General features: G+C 31.6%; 1 protein-coding gene across 1 annotated transcript in view; it reads left to right on the top strand.

Annotated features, from left to right (window-relative positions):
• Positions 1–268: 268 nt before the first annotated feature.
• The window catches only part of LOC113394087 (uncharacterized protein), a 183,072-nt gene continuing 162,283 nt past the window's right edge, over positions 269–21,057 (top strand). Inside the window, exon 1 of the mRNA XM_026631286.2 lies at positions 269–483. Within this exon, the coding sequence (XP_026487071.2) occupies positions 294–483 (190 nt within the window). The 5' untranslated portion in view covers positions 269–293. The remainder of the gene's footprint in view (positions 484–21,057) is intronic.

The following is a 21,057-nucleotide window of genomic DNA, read 5'->3' as shown; positions in this document are numbered from 1 at the left end:
TTTTGATGGAAATTATTAATACTAATCTGTGCTTACGGCTCAATGATTTTAGATACTCATCCGTTTACACGCTTATATTACGCGAGTGTTTACAAACGGCTGTATTAACTGTCTACGAAATTGTGTAAGACATATTTATGAACGTAATATCTCAAAGGAGAAACATGACGAATTATAAAATTTAATTTGATTTTCGAATAATCAAGACGAGAAAAATAAGTCGGGGTAAACTTCGGGCGCTTTTGCCGTCAGTAGTAGTCGGGCGTTGGAGCCGTTCGCACGTGTTATTTACGATGCGGACACTAATATTCATATACTTCGCGTCTTTAGTGCACTGTGAATTTAAGAGTGATGTGAAACATTTAAGACATGCTCGAACTCTGATCAGGCATGGCAGGTCCAGGGTTCATTTCACGCGGCTACATACGAGGGCAAGAGATCTGGTCGCTCAGGTCATAGAAGCAGAAACCAGCAGCGAATTAGGTAAAATATTTTGAAATTTCGTTTAACGAAAACAAATTATTTCGGCTATTCATAAACTTTCTCATTTTCATAGTAATTTAAGAGCAAATTTTCCTCATTAGGACAAAGCCTTATTTAAGAAAAGATAAATTGATAAAAAGTGGGTAGGTGTAAAAAAAGAATAAGCGTTTTAAAAATTATTTAATATTCGAAATTCTAAAGATATGTTTTACATCTAGTTCATAGCGATTATATTAATTTTACTAAAATATATTTAACAATAAATATGTACGAATTCAATTAAAGTTGCATTAAAATAGAGGAATTGTTATAAATTTTAAATTATAATACAAACACACACATATAAATACTATAAAAACAAAAATATTTTTGTAATAAAGTTAATTTTACGAAGTTATCAATATCTAATGGATCAGGTTAATGGTTCAGTTCATTAGATAAGGACTTTTGTTTTAACCGAACCGATACCGGAAATGAAACAATAACAAAACGGAAGTCGTTCCGAAATATTTTAATCTAAATACCCTTACTGGACGCGGAAAAAACAGGAAAGCGAAGAATCTCTGATTGAATGTGATAATTATTTCCTTTTTATCATATTTCAAACAGCTAGTTCTACTAACGTAAAAGGTATGAAATAAATATATTTTGTAATTTTATTTAATAGCTATTATATTATATATATTAAATAAAACTTTGTAATTCCTAGCGTTTTAATAAATCAAAATGTGTGATACTTTATTTGTAATCAATATCGAAGTGCGTATTTACAGTAAACAATAGACTACTAATTTATTTAGATAATAAGGGATTCTAAATACCTAATAATAAGGTTTCAACGGAGCCTTATAGATCCTATTAATTTTATTCATATGTATCTTTTTGGAAAATTTATCGGATTTGTCGATTCTTGGGTATCGATATCTCGATAAGAAAGCGAGCAGTGTCTTTCTTACTTTTCGTCTTATTTTGTTGAGATCTATACAAATTCAAACGAATTGGTATTTGTACTTTTTCCAGATTATACTAATAATAACTATTTAGTTGAGATTTATAACTTTTATTTACCTGTTGTCGGGTTATTCGAACATATTTTTTAAATTATACGATTTCATCTGTTTTTTGATTTTACAATAGAATCCAAGAATACATTTGAATCATTGTTGCTAAATTTAGAAAATAGTAAAATTACGTTTGCATGCAAAATGGCTGTTATACGAATCGTGAGTTTATAAATGATAACATACATTGGGTAAAATGATTTTTTGTAGTACATTGAAATAGACATAAAAAAATAAACCAAAGAATTAATTTTAGAAGATAAATTAGTTTTACGAGTACATCTATCAAACCGGTCGCAGTTCAAATCAATGAAAAAGTATAAGACTTCAACATTCAAAATATGTGAGCGTCAAATTGTTCAGCAAGCGTGTAATTTTTAATATGACTGACTGACACACAACGCAACAGCATAACATACAACTACACATCAGTTGGTCTAACAGGATGAAATTTTGCACCGGATTTCCTTATGGAAAGGAGTTGTAAATAAAGGATTGTTAAAAAATCATCTCCTAAGAGGGTTGAAATGGGGGATGAATTTTTTTATGGAATGTTTCATAACATTGGTTTCTGTTTATAAGTGATTGAATTTTTGAAAATTCAATCATGATCCAGTTAGGTGACACTGACGATTAAAGTTTATATTGAAGATTGCCTAGTTTTCAATGTTTAAAATTTAAAAGTTAGTCCCTAAAATTATGGATGAAATCATTCATGGAATTCGTAATATAAATAATACATTTAAATTTTTTGTTAATTCGACATATAATTTTGTTTTTAGTTACCAGTGGTATGATTTAATACAAAATACTAAGCTCGTATATTTAGATTTTTATATGTACTCCTGTTCCTTATTATTAAAAAAAAAAAAGTTTCGTAAGTGAAATAAATATATTTTTTTCTAATTATAATAATAATATATGTCAACGAAGTATTATATAGTAAACGCGGTATAGTATGCTCATAAAGTCTATTCCAACCACAAGAGGACAAAGGCAAATAAACAGCATTTGACATTAGAGATATGCAAAATAAATGGCGTTTAGAACGTTGACGAAACTGTTATTAGAACTTTGGAAGTAAAATAAAAGTGGATATAAGTATATATTTAAGTGAAATAGTGTTGTATTATAAATAAAGATATATTAATCACGAACTGTCAGTAGTGCACAATATTGGAGAGCTATTAGAAAATCGCGTAGAATACGTAATTCTAAGGTTTGTTTATCTTCATTCTTCGACTGGAATAAACTTTGGAGTCAAAGCGGTGGCAGAAAGGTTGAGAGTATCATGTTTGCCGTGACGGCCTACAAGCATCAGTGAAAATCCTAAATAACTTTCTATCTCACTTATGAAATATTGACTAACGACTCATGACGATATGCCATATTAACACGTTTATCTAATAAATTTTATAATTTGTATAGTCAATTTCGATAAAATCAAATTCTGTAATTTAACGCCCGTGTTCTGCGGCGATTTAAATAAAAAGTTTACACTATTAAATTAAATTTAAAATTACCATCGGTTCGGAATGTCCATACTTTGAATTGTTATAACCAGTTATAAACTTCAAGTGACGTTTGCTTAAATTATTTAAGCTGATGAAAAAATTAATGATACTTTTCCGAAGGATTCGCAATGTTGACAAACGGTTAAAGCCGCTATATTTTTCGTTTATAATAACCAATAAGCTATAAATAACTTGGCGTCTTAGGGGTACCGTATTTTTTTACTTGAGGGATGATTTAATGGGCATTTATTCCATTAGGTTCCAGGTTTCATAAAAATGTCAATAAGGACGTTTTTGTTTTAAACGATTTTATCAACAATAAATATATATACAATTGCCTAGAAATACTTTTTCTTTAATCGTTAGTCTTTAGAGACGACTAATTAATAGACAAAAAATATTCTGAAAATAGTATCATAAGATTCTCCGAGAGACACTCGTCCTTTATATGATTTGATAATAGTCAGTATGTATGGTTTTACATAAACATTACCAAAACTGACTAAATGGTGTATTTATTACATAATATCAAAATTTATTACATAAATTAGGTTTTATGGATAGAGGTTGTACTATTGTAACGATTGCTTTATATTTATTTTTATAAATATTTAACCTTTAATATACATAAAATATTTACACTTTATGTTGTTTTTGTTTGGCGTTCTATTTTCAGAATATATTTCAAAACCAATTATATTATTAGTTAAATAATTATGTAGTTATTTATTTTTCGTAATTCATCGAAATTCATCGAATCGAAATCCAAGTAAACTTTTCCATACATTTTCGATTCGCCGGTGAGGAACGTGGACACCAACAAAAAATTTTGAAATTACGTAGTTTCTGAGGTTTTCTTTATTATACGACGGCCATAGACATTGGCGCCATATAGACCAATTCTAACAACGCCAATGCGCCACCAACCGTAGGATCTAATATGTTATATACATTATGCCCGTAGTTATACTGGCCCATTTACCCTTCAAACTCGAAAAAAACAACATTAAATATTGACCAGAAATGTACATCGCCCTACCGCCAAGTAAAGAAAGATGAAGTGCAAAGAATATAATTAAAGCGTTAAAATTAACTCATCGATGTCCCACTTTAAATAAAATATAAAACTCGACAATAGTATTGCGTATTATTATTATAGAACATTTTGTATTCTAAAAAAGGGGCAAATTGAATAACCTTAGCTCGATGCTTAATTTCAGCGAAAGCTCTTCTCCGTTTTGAATTAATGAAAAGAAAAAATGAATATTTTGTAATTTTACAAATAATTGTGATCGTTCCGTTATAATTGAAACAGATGTATTAATTGTTAATATGTAATAAAGCATTTGATAGCGAAATCTCTCATTCAATGTTACTCGTCGTTTGATTCTCACTTGAAACAAATATATATTTAGGTCTGAGATCTTATCCTTGTATATCGTTAAAGGCGGAACTCGGATTGTTATCCCATATCTATGCAAGTTTAATTTCATTCAAGCAAGGATATAGCTTTAATTTAATGTTAAGTGATTCACCTATAATCAATAACATCGGATAGAAATTGTTCGAAGTAAAACTGGTTATCACCTGTTCAATCTGGATTTGATTGATAACTATTGGTTAAATTTTTACCAGTTCAGTTTCGTTACTACAAGAACAGTATGAATGATAACTAATGAACAGTGCATAAATGTTTCACCTTATGCTCATGTGAATGTAGCGAAGTGGCCAAGCTTCATATTTTGACTAAGGAGTAGAGTTTGTGAAGTTAGGCCTTGTAGAGTTAAGGCGTGTAGAGTTAGAAGCTTTGCTCTACATGAGATAGGATAAATTTTGATAGTGCGAGGCATATGGTCTCATAAAATGTTTTTGGTGTGATATTCTATATCGCTAATCATAAATATAATTTTTTGCTATGTTCTCGTGTTTTAAATGTTGAAAAAGAGTAACTACTGAGTTTCTTGCCGGTTTTTCTCGATAGAATCTATATTCCGAACCGATGGTAGCTTCTTTTAATTTGTACACACATATAATTGGTTATATTTTTGTTTTGAGCATTATTTCTATATTTGTAGTGTAGTTGCATAAGAATTAAAGTATACAAACATCCCACTGCTGGGCTAAGGCTTCCTTTCCCTTTGAAGGAGGCTTTGGAACTAATTATACCGCGCTGCCTCAAAGCGGAATGATAGATTCACATGTGACAGAATTTCAATGAAATTAGATAGATGTAATCTACATCTGTCCTCGTGATATTTTCCTTAACCGTCGAGAATGAGATGAATTGTAAACAAATTTAGCAGATGTAAGTGCTTCAGTAGTGTTTGCGTGGGTTTAAACTCAAAATCACCGGTTAAGAAGCACGCATTAAACTATGGGCATCTCGTCTCGGTAGTCACTTAATCGACGCTTTAATTAATAAGCTTAATATGTTGTATGGATACATAAATCTATGTATTATTTTTCAAATATCTTTCTAAATAATAAAAATCGACATGCACTATAGAGATATTAACGATTTTATAGAAAAAAAAAAAAACAATATAATTGGATGGAAATTTTCACTATTTCACTCAAAGTCATTGTCTACGAGTGACGGTAACTTGATATTAAAAATGAAAACGTAATCGAAATACTAGTTACTCAAGAAGTCTCCTTCTTTTTCAAGCACTTGTATCGTCATTTTACAAGGTTATAATTAATGTAGAGCTACCGCCAGTTCGGAATCTTGATTTAATGGAGAAAAAACGACTATGAGCTCGTGTTACCTTTTATTAATGAGAATATAGTCAACTTAATACAATTTTAATTATATCTATGTCTTGTATGGAAATCAAGGAATACAAACTCTATAATTATCACCTATCCTAATATTTTAAATGAGATAGTATCTTTATGTATTGTCTGTTTTTATGTTACTCTTTCACGGCGAAACCACTTCACCGAATTTGATGTAATTTGATAGGCAGCAAGCTCGAACTTCAAGGAAGGATATTCGTTACTTTACGCCTTACACCTGATGACCAACCTAATACGCGAGCGAAGTCGCGGTTGGCAACTAGTAATATATTCTTGTATTTTGCAATACGACTTATCTTTTAATGTTTGTTTTTTCAGAATTAGATTAAAATTAATTAATCAACAAAGTTAAAAATATTTGCGAAATTTGATTATAGAAATGTAAACCTGGCCCCAGGGAGACTATATTGACTTTGAGAAGTCAGAGACTTGGTGTTACGTAAGTTTGCCTATAATATTCGTGTTTATATAATGACTGTCGGAACCCCTATTAAAATTAATCTTTATTATTGTAAATATACATAAGATAAATTAATTTTAACTATGACTTATAAGGTGTTACTCGATAAAATATTACATTGATAATAAAACAAGTTCGAAATCCAATCCATGCAGACAAACAATAATTTAATTGTATTTAATTACCTATGTAAGTTATAAGATAATTAAAAATATATTAAATTCATAAAATTTTAAAACAATATTCAATTTTTATTACGCTAAGAAGCTCTCGGTTTTACGCGCACTTTAGGGGTTCTAAGGTTTTAGTTATAAAAAAATAGCCTACATCCAATCTTTAGAGCTTACTTCATACTAAATCTAATCAAGTTCAATTCAAGTGGATTTTTTATCGCATATGTATATATATAGATTTAAAACCACTGACAATTGTATCGATAGACAATGAAGATATAAGATTTTAAATTAACGTGGTTATTTTTTTCTCGTGATTCTCGTGAACAAGACATTCGTAGATAATGTCGAAATATCGAGCTCCACCAAAACAAAAAACATGGTAAATATCCCGTTTTAAATACTGTTAGTAATATGTATAATACTCCACTTGAATTGAAATCTGTCTGCGGAAAATGAACTAGCCCTCAACGAATTCGCTCTTAACGAAAGCGATCGGACGATTTTCGTTTTTCATTATTTATCTTTTTCTTTGATACACCGCCTAAGCATTTCAAATGAGATGCGAGAACAAAAGAGCAATTTTAAAAGAGGCTCAGGAAATAATCAGCTTAATTTCAAATACTATAGATCGATCTTACAGTTAAGATATTTTTTTTAATGATTGATAAATTGACAATTATTACGTACAGTCACGATTATATTGATGACTTTAATCGAAATTGTGACGAATATTTGTTAAGTTTCTATTTCAGATCAATTCATCCATCTTTGGGCAATGTATTCGTTTTTATGATAAAATTGTACAATCACTGTTAGATTATTCAATTAATAAATTTAAATCCCATGAACATTTAACATTGATAAATAAGCACTTTTAAAAGAACCTTTAAATTGTAATATTTAAGTATTGAAATAAATGCGAAAATCGATTTAAATTAATCATTAAGTTTAACAGTGACGTTAATTTTATATCTTTATCAAAACAAAATTGTAGAAGATACTTTACATTTGTGTTGTAATATTCAATTATTACTTAAGAGAAATACATCATTAAATTCTACTAAGAACTAATGATTGCTAAGAGGTTCTATGAAGAGAATACACTTACCTCACGTTCTCAACAAAGTCGTCGAAACTTCATCATAGTGTTCACTATAATCAAATACTATAAATTTAGGAACGTGTATTCATGCTTCTCAAAATATATATTTGTAAAGTATCACAAGAATTTTCGAATTGTGTTCGCCGTCCAAAAAAATCGGCATTGTGAGAAATATTAACTATCCTTACATCGCCTCAAATGCCACTAACTCGGGACCTAAGATGTTGCGCCTACACTGATTCACTCACCCTTTAAACCGGAACACAATAGTACTTCAATTTGGCGGTTGAATACATATCTTATTTATTTATGTAACTCTTATTTAATAGCTGTTGGATATTGATAAGTAATATTACTTTTATTCATATGTCTATTTTCTCATATTAAAAGTCTTCAAAGCTTTACTGTAAGATGTATTACACTTCTTGTATAAACACATATTCTCATAATATGAACACAGATTGCCCGTGTGATTCGAATAAGCACTACTGAATTTTCATGTGCGTAATTTGTATTTATAATTCATTCCATCCCATTCCATAAAAAGTAAACATAATGAGGAAACCCGCAAGTGTCTTATTTTGAGCCGAGATGGCCCAGTGGTTAGAACGCGTGCATCTTAACCGATGATTTTGGGTTCAAACCCAGGCAGGCACCACTGAATTTTCATGTGCTTAATTTGTGTTTATAATTCATCTCGTGCTCGGCGGTGAAGGAAAACATCGTGAGGAAACCTGCATGTGTCTAATTTCAACGAAATTCTTCCACATGTGATTCCACCAACCCGCATTGGAGCAGCGTGGTGGAATATGCTCCATACCCATCTCTATGCTCCATCCTCAAAGGGAGAGGAGGCCTTAGCCCAGCAGTGGGAAATTTACAGGCTGTTTATGTTATGTTTATGTTATGTCTTATTTTAACGATATTCTGCCACATACCTATGTATCCAATCCGAATTGGAGTAGCATAGCGGAATAAGCTCCAAACCTTCTAAAAAGGGGACCTTAGCCCAGTAGTGGGATATTTAGAGGTTGTTATTTTTTTTTTTTACTTTACTGATAACTCTAATGCAAAAGGCAAAAAAGAAATATGCGGTGTATTTCATATAAATTATGAGTTATTATGGACTCTAGAAAAATAATTACTTAGCTTCAAAGCAAACTTCACGCCTTAGCCAATGTTTCATACGATATCATGTCATTTTGCGTTATGGATACGACTTGCAAAAGCCATTGAGCGACATAATAGACAAAATATTCAGATACGTATCAAGTATGATATTAAAATACAATTTATGATATTTTTTACTAAAGTATGTTTAAGTATTATTTAGGGTTCCGTACATCGAAAGGAAAAAGGAACTCTCCTGAGATCATTTCGTTGTCCATCTTCTGTTTATCAGTCTGTCTGTCTTTTCATCAAGAACCTCTTTTCAGGAAATTGTAGTGATATAAAGTTGAAATTAATAAGAAACATTGAAGTTTGTGATCCCTTGGAACTGAGTAAAATCAAACCTATATCAACTCAAAGTCAACACAATCAAAAGATATGGTTGTTTGAGTCGCATTTCGCGTAGACCTAGAGTTAGGCAATATCTTGTAGCATAAGTATAGAAACAAATATCCGAAAACGGTAAATTTGTTCTTAAGTTCTGTGTATCTGTCTGGTAATATGGAACCCTCAGCATTTCTCATAACTTTTCACGTTTGAACTAAATTGCTTTTTCTTTTTATTATTTTACAATGATTTTATTACATTAAACGTTCAAGGATATTTAAGATAATTTGAACTGTACATTATAATAAAGGCTTGCAATTATTTTGCTTTAAGAAAAATCTTATCTGCTCATTATATAACTTGTTACAATATTTTATTGAGCTTTCCTTGGGAAGTTTGTAAATCAAATCTTGGAATACAGCTTAAAAACCGATTCTACTCAAGAGCAAAACTTTACCCCTCTTTGGCGATGGTGAAGAAACATACTGAATATCATATCGTAGTTTGCTCAGAATTGAAAGATATTTGTTTGATAGGTTTTTTCACGATTTTTTCATGCACTTCAACTTGCGATTTTTGTTTGGTTTAGTCTCCTGAATTAGTTATTTTGATATATATGTATATATTGTGTATCAGTAATGAGGTCAATGTAATAATGCTTTTTATATTGTGTATATTGATTAAATCTCTCGTTTTACGATCTGTAGTCACATTAGTTTCACATTTAATTAAGCTAAAATGACTATTCTAAAGGTTATTTTATTAGATATTTTATTTATGGGTAAGGCAATATAATCAAACACCTGTCAAACCAAAATTTGTTTAGTGAAATAATATAAAATCTACGACACTTGAAAATACACATTTACGACATTTAAAAGTTGTCGAATTAAATTTAATTTTAATGAATTTCACACAGTCACGTCTTAATCCTAAAATTGCACCAAAAACTTATTGTTCCTAATACATATCCAAGTGTGCAAATGTTCTGTTATAAGCTATTGGAAATGATAAAGTCAGGGCTCAAAATCGAAAATTATCAAGAGTAGGAATACTAACAGCTGTGTCATAATGCTTTTACAATTACCTCATGTACTTACATTTGCGTAATATACATTTAGGCTTTAGGTGCACTCTTAAGTTAAACTTACAAGCTCACAGAATCTCGGTTACACGTGTGTGGCTGTAGCTTATCATTCCGCTTCGCTTGATTCACACCCTACCAAGCCAGTTGGGTTTAAATCATTTTCACTTTACTTAGAGAGAGATAGAACGCAATATTTTTTAAATACATTTCTTCAATAGAACTTTATAATCTGATAAGATACGTCACAAATCACTTTAAGTACTCTTTGCTAGTGTATAGTATACCGGATTATATGAAACGTGCTTTTGTCGTCAACTAACGTCTGAGCGAAATGGATCGTGTAATGATATCTTTGTTTTTTTTCCTTTGATACTCTGTCAGTCTTATCGTCCTTCTATTAGCAAATCAGATTCCATTATTTTTATTACGTAGTTATTATAAGTATAAGAAAACATTTATTTAGGACGGACATAGCTGATACAAGGTTAACATAATAACTTGAAAAAAAAATCCTTCGGTGCAAGAAAACAAATAAGAAATTATATATTGAAATTTAAATATAAAATAAATCAAATAATATATATTATATATACATAAATGCAATTATCTTGTTTATATGTCTGCAACTGTGATGTGTCTTGAAAAATTGTACCATTAAGGTTTTATTTTGGCTTGGGCCGTACTTAGATTTTCAATTATATCCTTTGTGACTGATGATTTTACAAAAACAAAATACACTGAATGAATGTAACATTAACTCTCCTTGTAAATCTTCAAACTGCAATTGTAATTCTGCCAAATCAAAAAAAATCAAATTAAAGTTACACCAAGATTTGTGAAGATACCAATATAACAAAAAAAAAACTGTCAATTTTTTTATGAATAAATTATTGGAATATTTACTTAAAATACAGATTATTAACAAAAAGCCAGTCAAAGGCCCTCAACTTTTCCGCTTAAAAGTAGTTAGCGTAGCGTCTTATTTTGTATATAAACTCTGCCTAATCGGATTTAACGTGAGAAGTTAAACATCTGTTCGTTGTTCTTTACTTAGAAGGATCAACATGAGCCGTAGTTTTAATCGACATTCTCGGGGTTTACGTACGTCCGATGAATACGTGATAACAGTGGTAGTGTTACAATCATTTTGTATGTGTGGGTAAACGTTCACGAGTACAGTGTCAAATACGATGAAGATTTTTTTAGATTTTGTGAATAGTGTATATTTTGGGTCTTTGTTTGTGGTTGAGTGCGGGAATATATAGTTGCCTACTTGGTTGGTCAAGTACAGGTGTCGAGGTTCTGCGATCAAACCTATGCCTGGCCAATAGATTCTATCAATAAATTATCTGTAGCAGTACGGAGTATGAATTTTGGCAGTTTTGACGCCCTTGCCCCGAAAAGTTCGCAAAGCCGTTGGTCCTGCGCGGTCGACAATCTAACCAAACAAGTCCAACTTTTTCCAGTCGTGTCAGTTTCCTCACTTTCATAATCCGTTGGTTCCAAGCTTAAACTGTCCAGTAGTTACGGAATACCGTCCTATTGAACTATAGCAACGAGGGGATAGAGACTGTACTTGGATTTTGCATACATGATATGTCCTGAGACATAATTATTATTATAAAATTCTGTACGATTGTCAATATATTTGGGATAAATGTTAATAAAGTTATTACTATTCTGTGAATATTGTCTTTTTTATTGTATTGTGTTATTACGGCCCGTTGAATGACCTAAACAATTGCAGATTCGATCCTGACCGCTTAAGCTATGATCATCTCCTAGCACAAGCATTAAGCTTTAAAAGAGAGGTAAGCAGAATCTAAAAAAATGCTTGTTTTTTAAATATTTTGTACGAGTAATTTCGAAAGAATATCGATAATTTTAACAGAATTTCTGCATTTTAACTGCTTGATTTCATCCTTTTTAAACTCACACTTTTAAGGAGGAAAATGTTTAAGTATTTGAGTTTTCTATAAATTGTTTATAATTTATTTGAACATCACAGATTTATAAACTTTGCTGTACACTTTTTATTCATTTATTAATTTATTGACATTAGAATGTTAACTAAACTGGTAGGAAAGAGTTCCTTGCTTATACTTCTTGGTATAGTCTACATATCGAATCAGTTTACCTGACCTTTAATTTAATCTTGCAGAATGACATTTTAAAAGTATTTGTCTACATCTACATCTGAAAGATGGAACAAAGGATCATATTCCAAATCCAAGAAGAAGTACTAGTACTTCATTGAAGATTGTTGCTTCGTATGATCAAAGTTCTACTGCTAGATTTAAGTATTTTCTATATTTTCCCTTCCAGAATTCGATAGTCAAATTGAGAATGTGAATGGCTGTAAGTGTTCTAAGCTCTGAAATATCAAGTTACCAAACATTAGTACGAATTATTTGCTTCAGCAACTAAAATACCACACAAAGGAATTTATTCGAAGTCAATTTCTTAAATAAATGTAGGGAAAATTTATTCTAACGGCCCATCTGACAATAATAGAGATCTAGAAATCTTGGAATTTTGCGAATGAAGGTTTTTGTTAGAATACTTACTTATTATAATGTACCATGATAAGATCGTTTACAGAAAATTGAATGAGATACAACCGTCTGTATCTTTCAGTACTAGCTTATAAACATTTGCAACGGTTAGTAAATTTATATTCTAAATATGAAAGCTCAGATTTTGTTCTACGCTCTTCACTCATTTAATAATATATATATTTGTATATATCCGTCTCGATATATATATATATATATATATTGGGACGGTACACACCGGATTGTAAGTCACCACTACCGACATACATTGGCTCTGTAAGGAATTTTAACCATACCTTTCATCGCCAATGCGCCACCAATCTTGGAAACTAAGATGTTATGTACCTTGTGCCTGTAGTTACACTGACTCGCTCATCTTTAAAACCGGAACAAAAATACTAAGTATTTCCACTTGGCGGTATAATGTATATGACTGCGGGGTACCTAGCCGCCCTACTACCAAATTAATAATGTTCCTTTGACATATTCGGGTCAAATTGTCTAATTTCCAAAATTAGCCAACCAAATAGGAAATACTATAGCACACGAATGTGTATCATAACAGAGACGCTCTCTTTATTTCCTCACACTTATAGTTCACGTCAGGCGAATGACGGATAAACTTACTAATTTACGTCCTTTTAAAGTTATGTGAGTACTTTTAAACAGGTGACCCTCATACAAAAAAAAACACAAAAATATATTAGCCTGAACTGGAATCTTGCTCATGCACAGACATGCAATTATAAGATTTATAATACAATATAATATATCAAATCAAATGTTTTTATTCAATGTAGATCATAACGCTTACTTATCGATTGTCAAATTATAACTAGACGACCAGCTGCACCGGTTCTTAAATGAAAATAAGACCTGACTTGAGAAGAACTCGAAAGAAACTCAGTGGGTTTTGTTTTTATTTCGTTTATCAATTTTAGATTGTTTATACAATATAATATATTCGATATAACAAAGAAAAAGCCAAGAGGCGATCGTTTCATTCACGAGGTGTGTCACGAACAAAAGCAATTATTTGCTAACAGCTACGCTGTGCGCGATTGTAGTTCTTGGCTCTCGAACGGCGTAAGATGTTCGTTTACGGTCTTGCATCGTTATTGGATGTCTTTGAAGAACATTTTCATGAAAGAATTTTCTAGATTAAAAAACGAAATATTCATTTGTTAATAGTAGTTTAGTTTGATTGTTTTTTTTTTATTTTTATTAATAATTTAAATGTACTGGTTTTTGAATTACCTTTTTTTATTTAAATTTAATGACACTTTAAACTCATATTTTTCATATCATATCATACATGACATTTTAATTACAAGGCGACTATAGAATCATCTAAATTTTTTTTTTTTAATAAATAATTTAGATTTAGTGCCACATAGAACACCATTAATCGAAAGAAACATTTGTCATCCCTTATATCAATGCGCTATTAGCTTCGGAAACATTTTTTTTATGTCATTTGTGCCTATAGTACACTAGCTCACTTAACCTTTAAACCAGATCTCAACAATACTAATTATTGTGGCGGCAAAATATATGATGAATGACGGGCTTGCACAAAGCTCTATCACCACGTACAAAAATAAAGTGTTCGTATCTATTATATTCAGTATGAAATATATTTTATAATTTATAAATAAACATAATCAGCCTGTAAATTTCCCACTGCTGGGCTAAAGCCTCCTCTCCCGTTGAGGAGAAGGTATGGAGCATATTCCACCACGCTGCTCCAATGCGGGTTGGTGGAATACACATGTGGCAGAATTTCGTTGAAATTAGACACATGCAGGTTTCCTCACGATGTTTTCCTTCACCGCCGAGCACGAGATGAATTATAAACACAAATTAAGCACATGAAAATTCAGTGGTGCCTGCCTGGGTTTGAACCCGAAATCATCGGTTAAGATGCACGCGTTCTAACCACTGGGCCATCTCGGCTCCTTTATAATTTACAGGTGACTTATTATTTTACATAACATTATGATTTATTATACAATATTAATCACAAATTAATTTTCGTTTTAATATTTTTTCTCTAACATTGTTCTTAACTCTACTTATGTTATGTATCAACTTCGTTCCTTAGTTGCTCTACCCATTACACGATTAAGAGATCTCAACGGGTGAATAATTTTACAAATTTTACGTGATCTAAGCGGCGTTAAAGATGGAAATACGAAATCAATATCACTCGAGTCGGGCACGAGGTGTAATATAACTGATTAACATAAATGTGTTCTACGATTTTATGGAAGCGTTTAATTTTCGACGGCATATTACTATATCTTGCTTAGTTTTAAAAATAACAACAAACCGACCGTTAATCAATGTTTAAAGTATTTTATATATTCTATACTATCTGCCGCCTGCGGATTTGCTCGCGTTTTATGAGTTCGTCATTAGGTGTTAGGCATAGCATAAGTTTAGTATTCTTTCCTTCCTTGGAGTTTCAGTTTGCTTCATACAATTTTCTATCAAATTTAGTTTAGTTGTTTTGCCGTGAAAGTGTAACAGTAAGATACACACCGATTTAATTTCGCAATTATAAAATTAGTACAGAACAAAAATAAAGTAAAGTGGAAAATGTATCTTTTTAACTTTTTTTATGTGAAACAAAAATGTTTTGTCTGCGATAAGTGTAAAACTTTAATGTCGGATTTACGTGCTAGGAACGTTGCATATTTCACCTTTTAGTAAAAGTTTCGTCACGTTTACCCGTTTGCAAGTGCTTTGCTTATTTATATCGCAGTATTAGTATCCCAAAATATTATGAAATATTCATCCATTAGAACTTTAAAATCAAATATACTCTCGTAGCAATGGATCGATTTTTACGTTACGACGTCTATTAAAAATAGCCGTAGCGTGCTTTTAGGAAAATCAGTGCTCTCTGCTCTACTTCATGTCCTATTAAAGATTTCAGACAGTAAAAAAGACAATAGTAATTCTAAGCGAATTGTGTGTGGGGTGCCGTTCTATACTGATTTTAAGTTCGAATTCCTTTATCCTAAAGACAAAAGAAGTTTGTGGAGCTCTAATTATTACGAATTCTCATTGTGATAATGAGTTCAAGTGATACCTCTCAGTTGCCTCCTTTAACCACATGGTGATGTATGCGTGTATACATTTAAAAACATTCATATTCTTATTTATCTTTATTATCTAGAAATCTCCATAAAATAGTAAACATTTAAAGTGCACGAATCATAACGCACATTGAATCGAAAAAAAAATCTACTTATTCTACAAACATAGTGTTACGAGACTAGCCCTAGCCTCCATACGGTGCTACGTCATAGGATATTATAATTAATTATATCATTAATAATATCACATATTATAAATATATACAATTATTATTGTAATTAATTGATCAATAATTTGTACAACTTTAGTTAATATTATTTTATGGGATAACATTTAATACTGGCATGTAACACTATTTCTTATTTTAAAAATGATTGAGCTATCATAAGGAAAACAATTGGATGATTGTGAGGGATTGTAAAGATATATAGATTGGAGCATCATTGTAAAAACATAATTTTATTTTGCCATCCCGAACTACTGAAATTACAATAGATATATAAATATACCGACAATAGAAGTCTTGGTTTTTAATATAAAACTGAATAAGACAAGTCATTAACAATTAACGAATTTATTTATAAAAAAAAACACTCAATTGTGACGTCGATTTCTTTAACACTCTAAGAGTAACACCGACGAGACCGAGGTATGATCATAAAGATAAAATTGAGAAATAGATTAACCATTGTCTTATTATTCCTGTTTACACAATATTCCTAGCTAGAGTTTTCTTAAAATTCGATTTATCAAATGTGACGTCCTTCGTGGTCGAGTAGTGTGTACACTGGTTTTCATGGGTACGCTACTCTGAGGCCCCGGGTTCAATTCCCGGCCGAATCGATGTAGAAAAAGTTCATTAATTTTCTATGTTGTCTTGGGTCTGGGTGTTTGTGGTACCGTCGTTACTTCTGATTTTCCATAACACAAGTGCTTTATCTACTTACATTGGGATCAGAGTAATGTATGTGATGTTGTCCAATATTTATTTATTTATCATATCAATCTCATCGATACTGTGTTTCGCGTTTTTTGTTATACTAGAAAAATATCAAAATATAACACATTATAATTATTGAGAAAAAAATATAAATTTAAAATGACTTTTTACTTGGATTTATACGATGGAGTGTGAAAAATTCTAAATGGAAACATTGTCTTGACAAAATTACGATTATCTGAGTTTTCCCTTTATTTTTTTTCGCTTAGCCTTTAAACTTGAATATATAGTTATTGGATTATCCCCCGGAATAAATTTAGGACTTCATGCGCTAAGAATGGAACCTTATCACTTAGCCCCTGTTGGAAGTCTGCCTCTGTGTCAGAAGATTGAATCTTAACAACACATGTAACTTATATTAATATTACTGGCAAACAGTTTTGGCAATTTGGCAATGTAGCTAGCATAAATCGCCAAGCAATTGTAGTTCAATTACAAAAATAATCTACACACTCTCACCTTTTTAAATGTTCAATATTTCAAAATGTTATTGTAAACTATTTAAACAATAGTTCACATTGATCATCTTTGATATACTTATTTAAAATTACTTCTACCGTTTTCCCCGTTTGGAATACAATAATATATTCCATAACTATGTCCACTGAACTACCACTAAAATTAAATTGTAAGAAATCTTAATTTGATTCCGCACCTTGCCTTTCTATTGTCGGCGGTAGGGCTTTGTATAGGTTTGAATAGGAACCACCCAATCATCAGATATTCTACCAAGATATTTTAACAGCAATAGACTCAGTGTGATTACAGAAAATTCTTGGTGGTAGGGCTTTGTGCAAGCCCGTCTGGGTAGGTACCACCCACTCATCAGATATTCTACCACCAAATAACAGTACTCTGTATTGTTGTGTTCCGGTTAGAAGGGTGAGTGAGCCAGTGTAATCACAGGCACAAGGGACATAACATCCTAGTTCCCAAGGTTGGTGGCGCATAGGTGATGTAAGGAATGGTTAATATTTCTTACAGCGCCTTTGTCTATGGCCGGTGGTGACCACTTACCATCAGGTGGCCCATATGCTCGTCCGCCAATCAATGCCATAAAAAAAAAAAGAGTCCTAATATCTTAGTTCCCAAGGCGGTGTGTTGGTGATGTAAGGAATTTGTAATGTTTCTTATAATGACAATTTATGTGGTACACTTACTATCAGATGGCAAAAATACTAGTTAAGCTAGTAGTTTTATAATATTAAATTAGAGTAAATATGATTATAATCGTAATATATATTATATTTATGTACCATTGAAATTAATGTATAATGACAGAATTTTTAATATTAGAAAACAAATTAAAAAAAAATGAATTAATGTAGGTAAGGACAATAAAGTTTTATCAATAACATAAATATATTTTTTTGAATGAAAATGTTTCTTACATAAGTACTCTGTATTCATTGAATTAAAACAAAAGACAGATGAAGCGCGCTGAATGTTCTAGTGAAACAAGCAATCATCAATAAGGTGACTTCGTTCGTACTGGCGGGAATTTGTATTCGCGTTTGATCCCTATAATGTTCTGCGCGCTCCATCCTAACTTTTGTTTTATATTGTGCTCCGTTTAAAAAGTGAGTGAGAGATAAGCAAATAATGCATAAATTACTATATTTCCCAATATTTAAACGGCATATGCTGGTCGAAACGCATGATAAGACCGATTGATTTTTCATGCTTAAAGATATGGAAGTGTAATACTGCTCAAATCTGGTCAATTCTAATAATAATTTCCTAACAGAAAAACATAATAACTTTTAACTGCCTAGATTCGGGGATTGAATCTAGTACCTGAAGATCTACAGCCTTTTAAAATAGCTATTGAACTACCGGGACAGTTAATACTCTATAGAGATTAACTGAATCATTAGCTAAGCTGGTATAAAACTAAATGCTTTTAAGCGATTTTATAGTAAAGCGAACACTGATTTGGACTTCCACTTAAAATGTTACGATGTTCCGTTCAATAAATTTTATTCAACAAGCGAATATTTTTTGGACAAATATTGTAAAATTGCATCACAATCTCGAGATTAGTGACAACTTTGGAGTAAAAATAAACTAGCGAGTAACTTCTATTGGAAATATAAACAATCTGTCTTTTATAAAATCAATATTTATAATATTTAATACAAAAAAATATTAAATTATAATTGACTTGGCTATAGAGATGCAATTAATCTTCATCATTCACTGAATAGAATATAATCCTTAAATAATATTCAAAAAATATAGGGATAAAATTTCAAGAATGGCGCATGGGCAATATTTTGTACAAATGAAGATATATTTATTACATATTTTGCTGAAAGACAATCACATACATTCAATAATATGCGTAAAATGTAGCTATATATTCAATTCAATTAAAAACTAATCAAGATAAAAGTCACGTATTAAAGTGATAAATGCAGGTTCGATCGATTACTGGTACTAAACATTTGTAGGTTTTAACTATATTAAATCTTAATCTAGCAAATTTAATTTCCTTATGAGCAGTGTTTCCTGTAACACATAGTCCTTTTCTGGCTGCTCCCACCCATTATTACTCATCTTGTATAGATTGTCCCTCATCTCCTCAATATCATCTATCCTTCTTTAACTGTCTACCTCTTGCTGTATTAATTTCTCCCTCTTTCAAAGCTTGTATAAGCTATTAGAAATAGGACTATTGGTAATACTTTGGATACAAGAATTAAAAATACGACTCAAAAAGCAATCTTGTAAATTATTGAGTATAAATGAACGCTTCACATAATTTTTGAATGACAATTATAGTGTTTAACTTTTAAAATTAGATGATACTTCTGATCGAGTTTTGTGTATGTCATGATCTCTTAAAGGCTGCGAACTGGCGCCTATCATAGAACTCAAGCGTAAGTGCAAACATAAGTGCATTCTCTATTCCCTCAATCTTATAATCCGATGAGACTGCGAATCCGACACGACCGGAATGAGTTCAAGTGGAAGATCAATGGCCTTATATAGTCTCAGCACGGGAACGTCAACACCGATTTCCAGACTAGGAGCTGCTGCAAATATCCTAGCAGAGAAATTTTAATAATCTGATACGAGGTGTGACCCCAGGACTTGGGGATCTGCACCATTAATAGCCAACCACTACACCAACGAGGTAGTTACAGCTTTATAATATGAATATATATCTGATCTATCACATATTGCTGTTTCGCGGTAAAATATATGATGGATCGGTACCCTATTTACCTAATTAGACGGGCTTGCACAAACCCACCATAGTTTTTTTTTATGATATCGGTAGGCGGACGAGCAAGTAGGTCACCTAATCGTAAGTGGTCACTACCACCCATAGACAATGGCGCTGTAAGAAATTTTAACCATTCCTGACATCGCCAATACGCCACCAACCTCGGAAACTAAGATGTTATGTCCCTTGTGCCTGTAGTTACACTGGCTCACTCACCCTTCAAACCGGAACACAACAATACTGAGTACTGCTGTTTGGCGGTAGAATATCTGATGAGTGGGTGGTACCTACCCAGGCGGGCTTGCACAAAGTCCTACCACCAAGGAAATAATAGTAATATAGGGACTGATCAAAATCAAAATATACCATAACCAAGTAGGGTCTTGTACAAGCACCATTGAGTCTTCATTTTATAGGATTAAATCTTTTGTAAAGCTGACGGTTCGGAATATAGATAATACCCGAAAGGACCAATTAGATAAATTAATTTTGATAAAATAAACGAAATGTTTTTTATAAAAGGATATCATTCCAGGATATGAAAAGAACCCATAACCGAAGGTTTACAATACGATGTCTATTTATTTAATTACATCACAAACAAAACAAATACTTGAGCATTACAAGTAAATAAAATATTAATTAATGCCAGTGGAGTTTTATAGGCAGCTTCCAGTTTCTAAATTTCTTGGTGGGAAATATAAATGCAATAACTGAGATTCTATTTAATGTGGTGGACCATGGAAGGCCATGCTCCTTTGAAGGCCAACTATTAAAAATTCGTAGTTATTGACATGTAAAGACAAATTCCTTCTGCTATAAACTAAGCCGAGATGGCCCAGTGGTTAGAACGCGTACATCTTAACCGATGATTTCGGGTTCAAACCCAGGCAGGCACCACTGAGTTTTCATGTGCTTAATTTGTGTTTATAATTCATCTCGTGCTCGGCGGTGAAGGAAAACATCGTGAGGAAACCTGCATGTGT

Source organism: Vanessa tameamea, chromosome 2, assembly GCF_037043105.1.
Source record: "Vanessa tameamea isolate UH-Manoa-2023 chromosome 2, ilVanTame1 primary haplotype, whole genome shotgun sequence".
In the NCBI taxonomy this organism is placed as follows: Eukaryota; Metazoa; Arthropoda; class Insecta; order Lepidoptera; family Nymphalidae; genus Vanessa; species Vanessa tameamea.
This window is presented reverse-complemented; position numbering and strand designations above follow the sequence as displayed.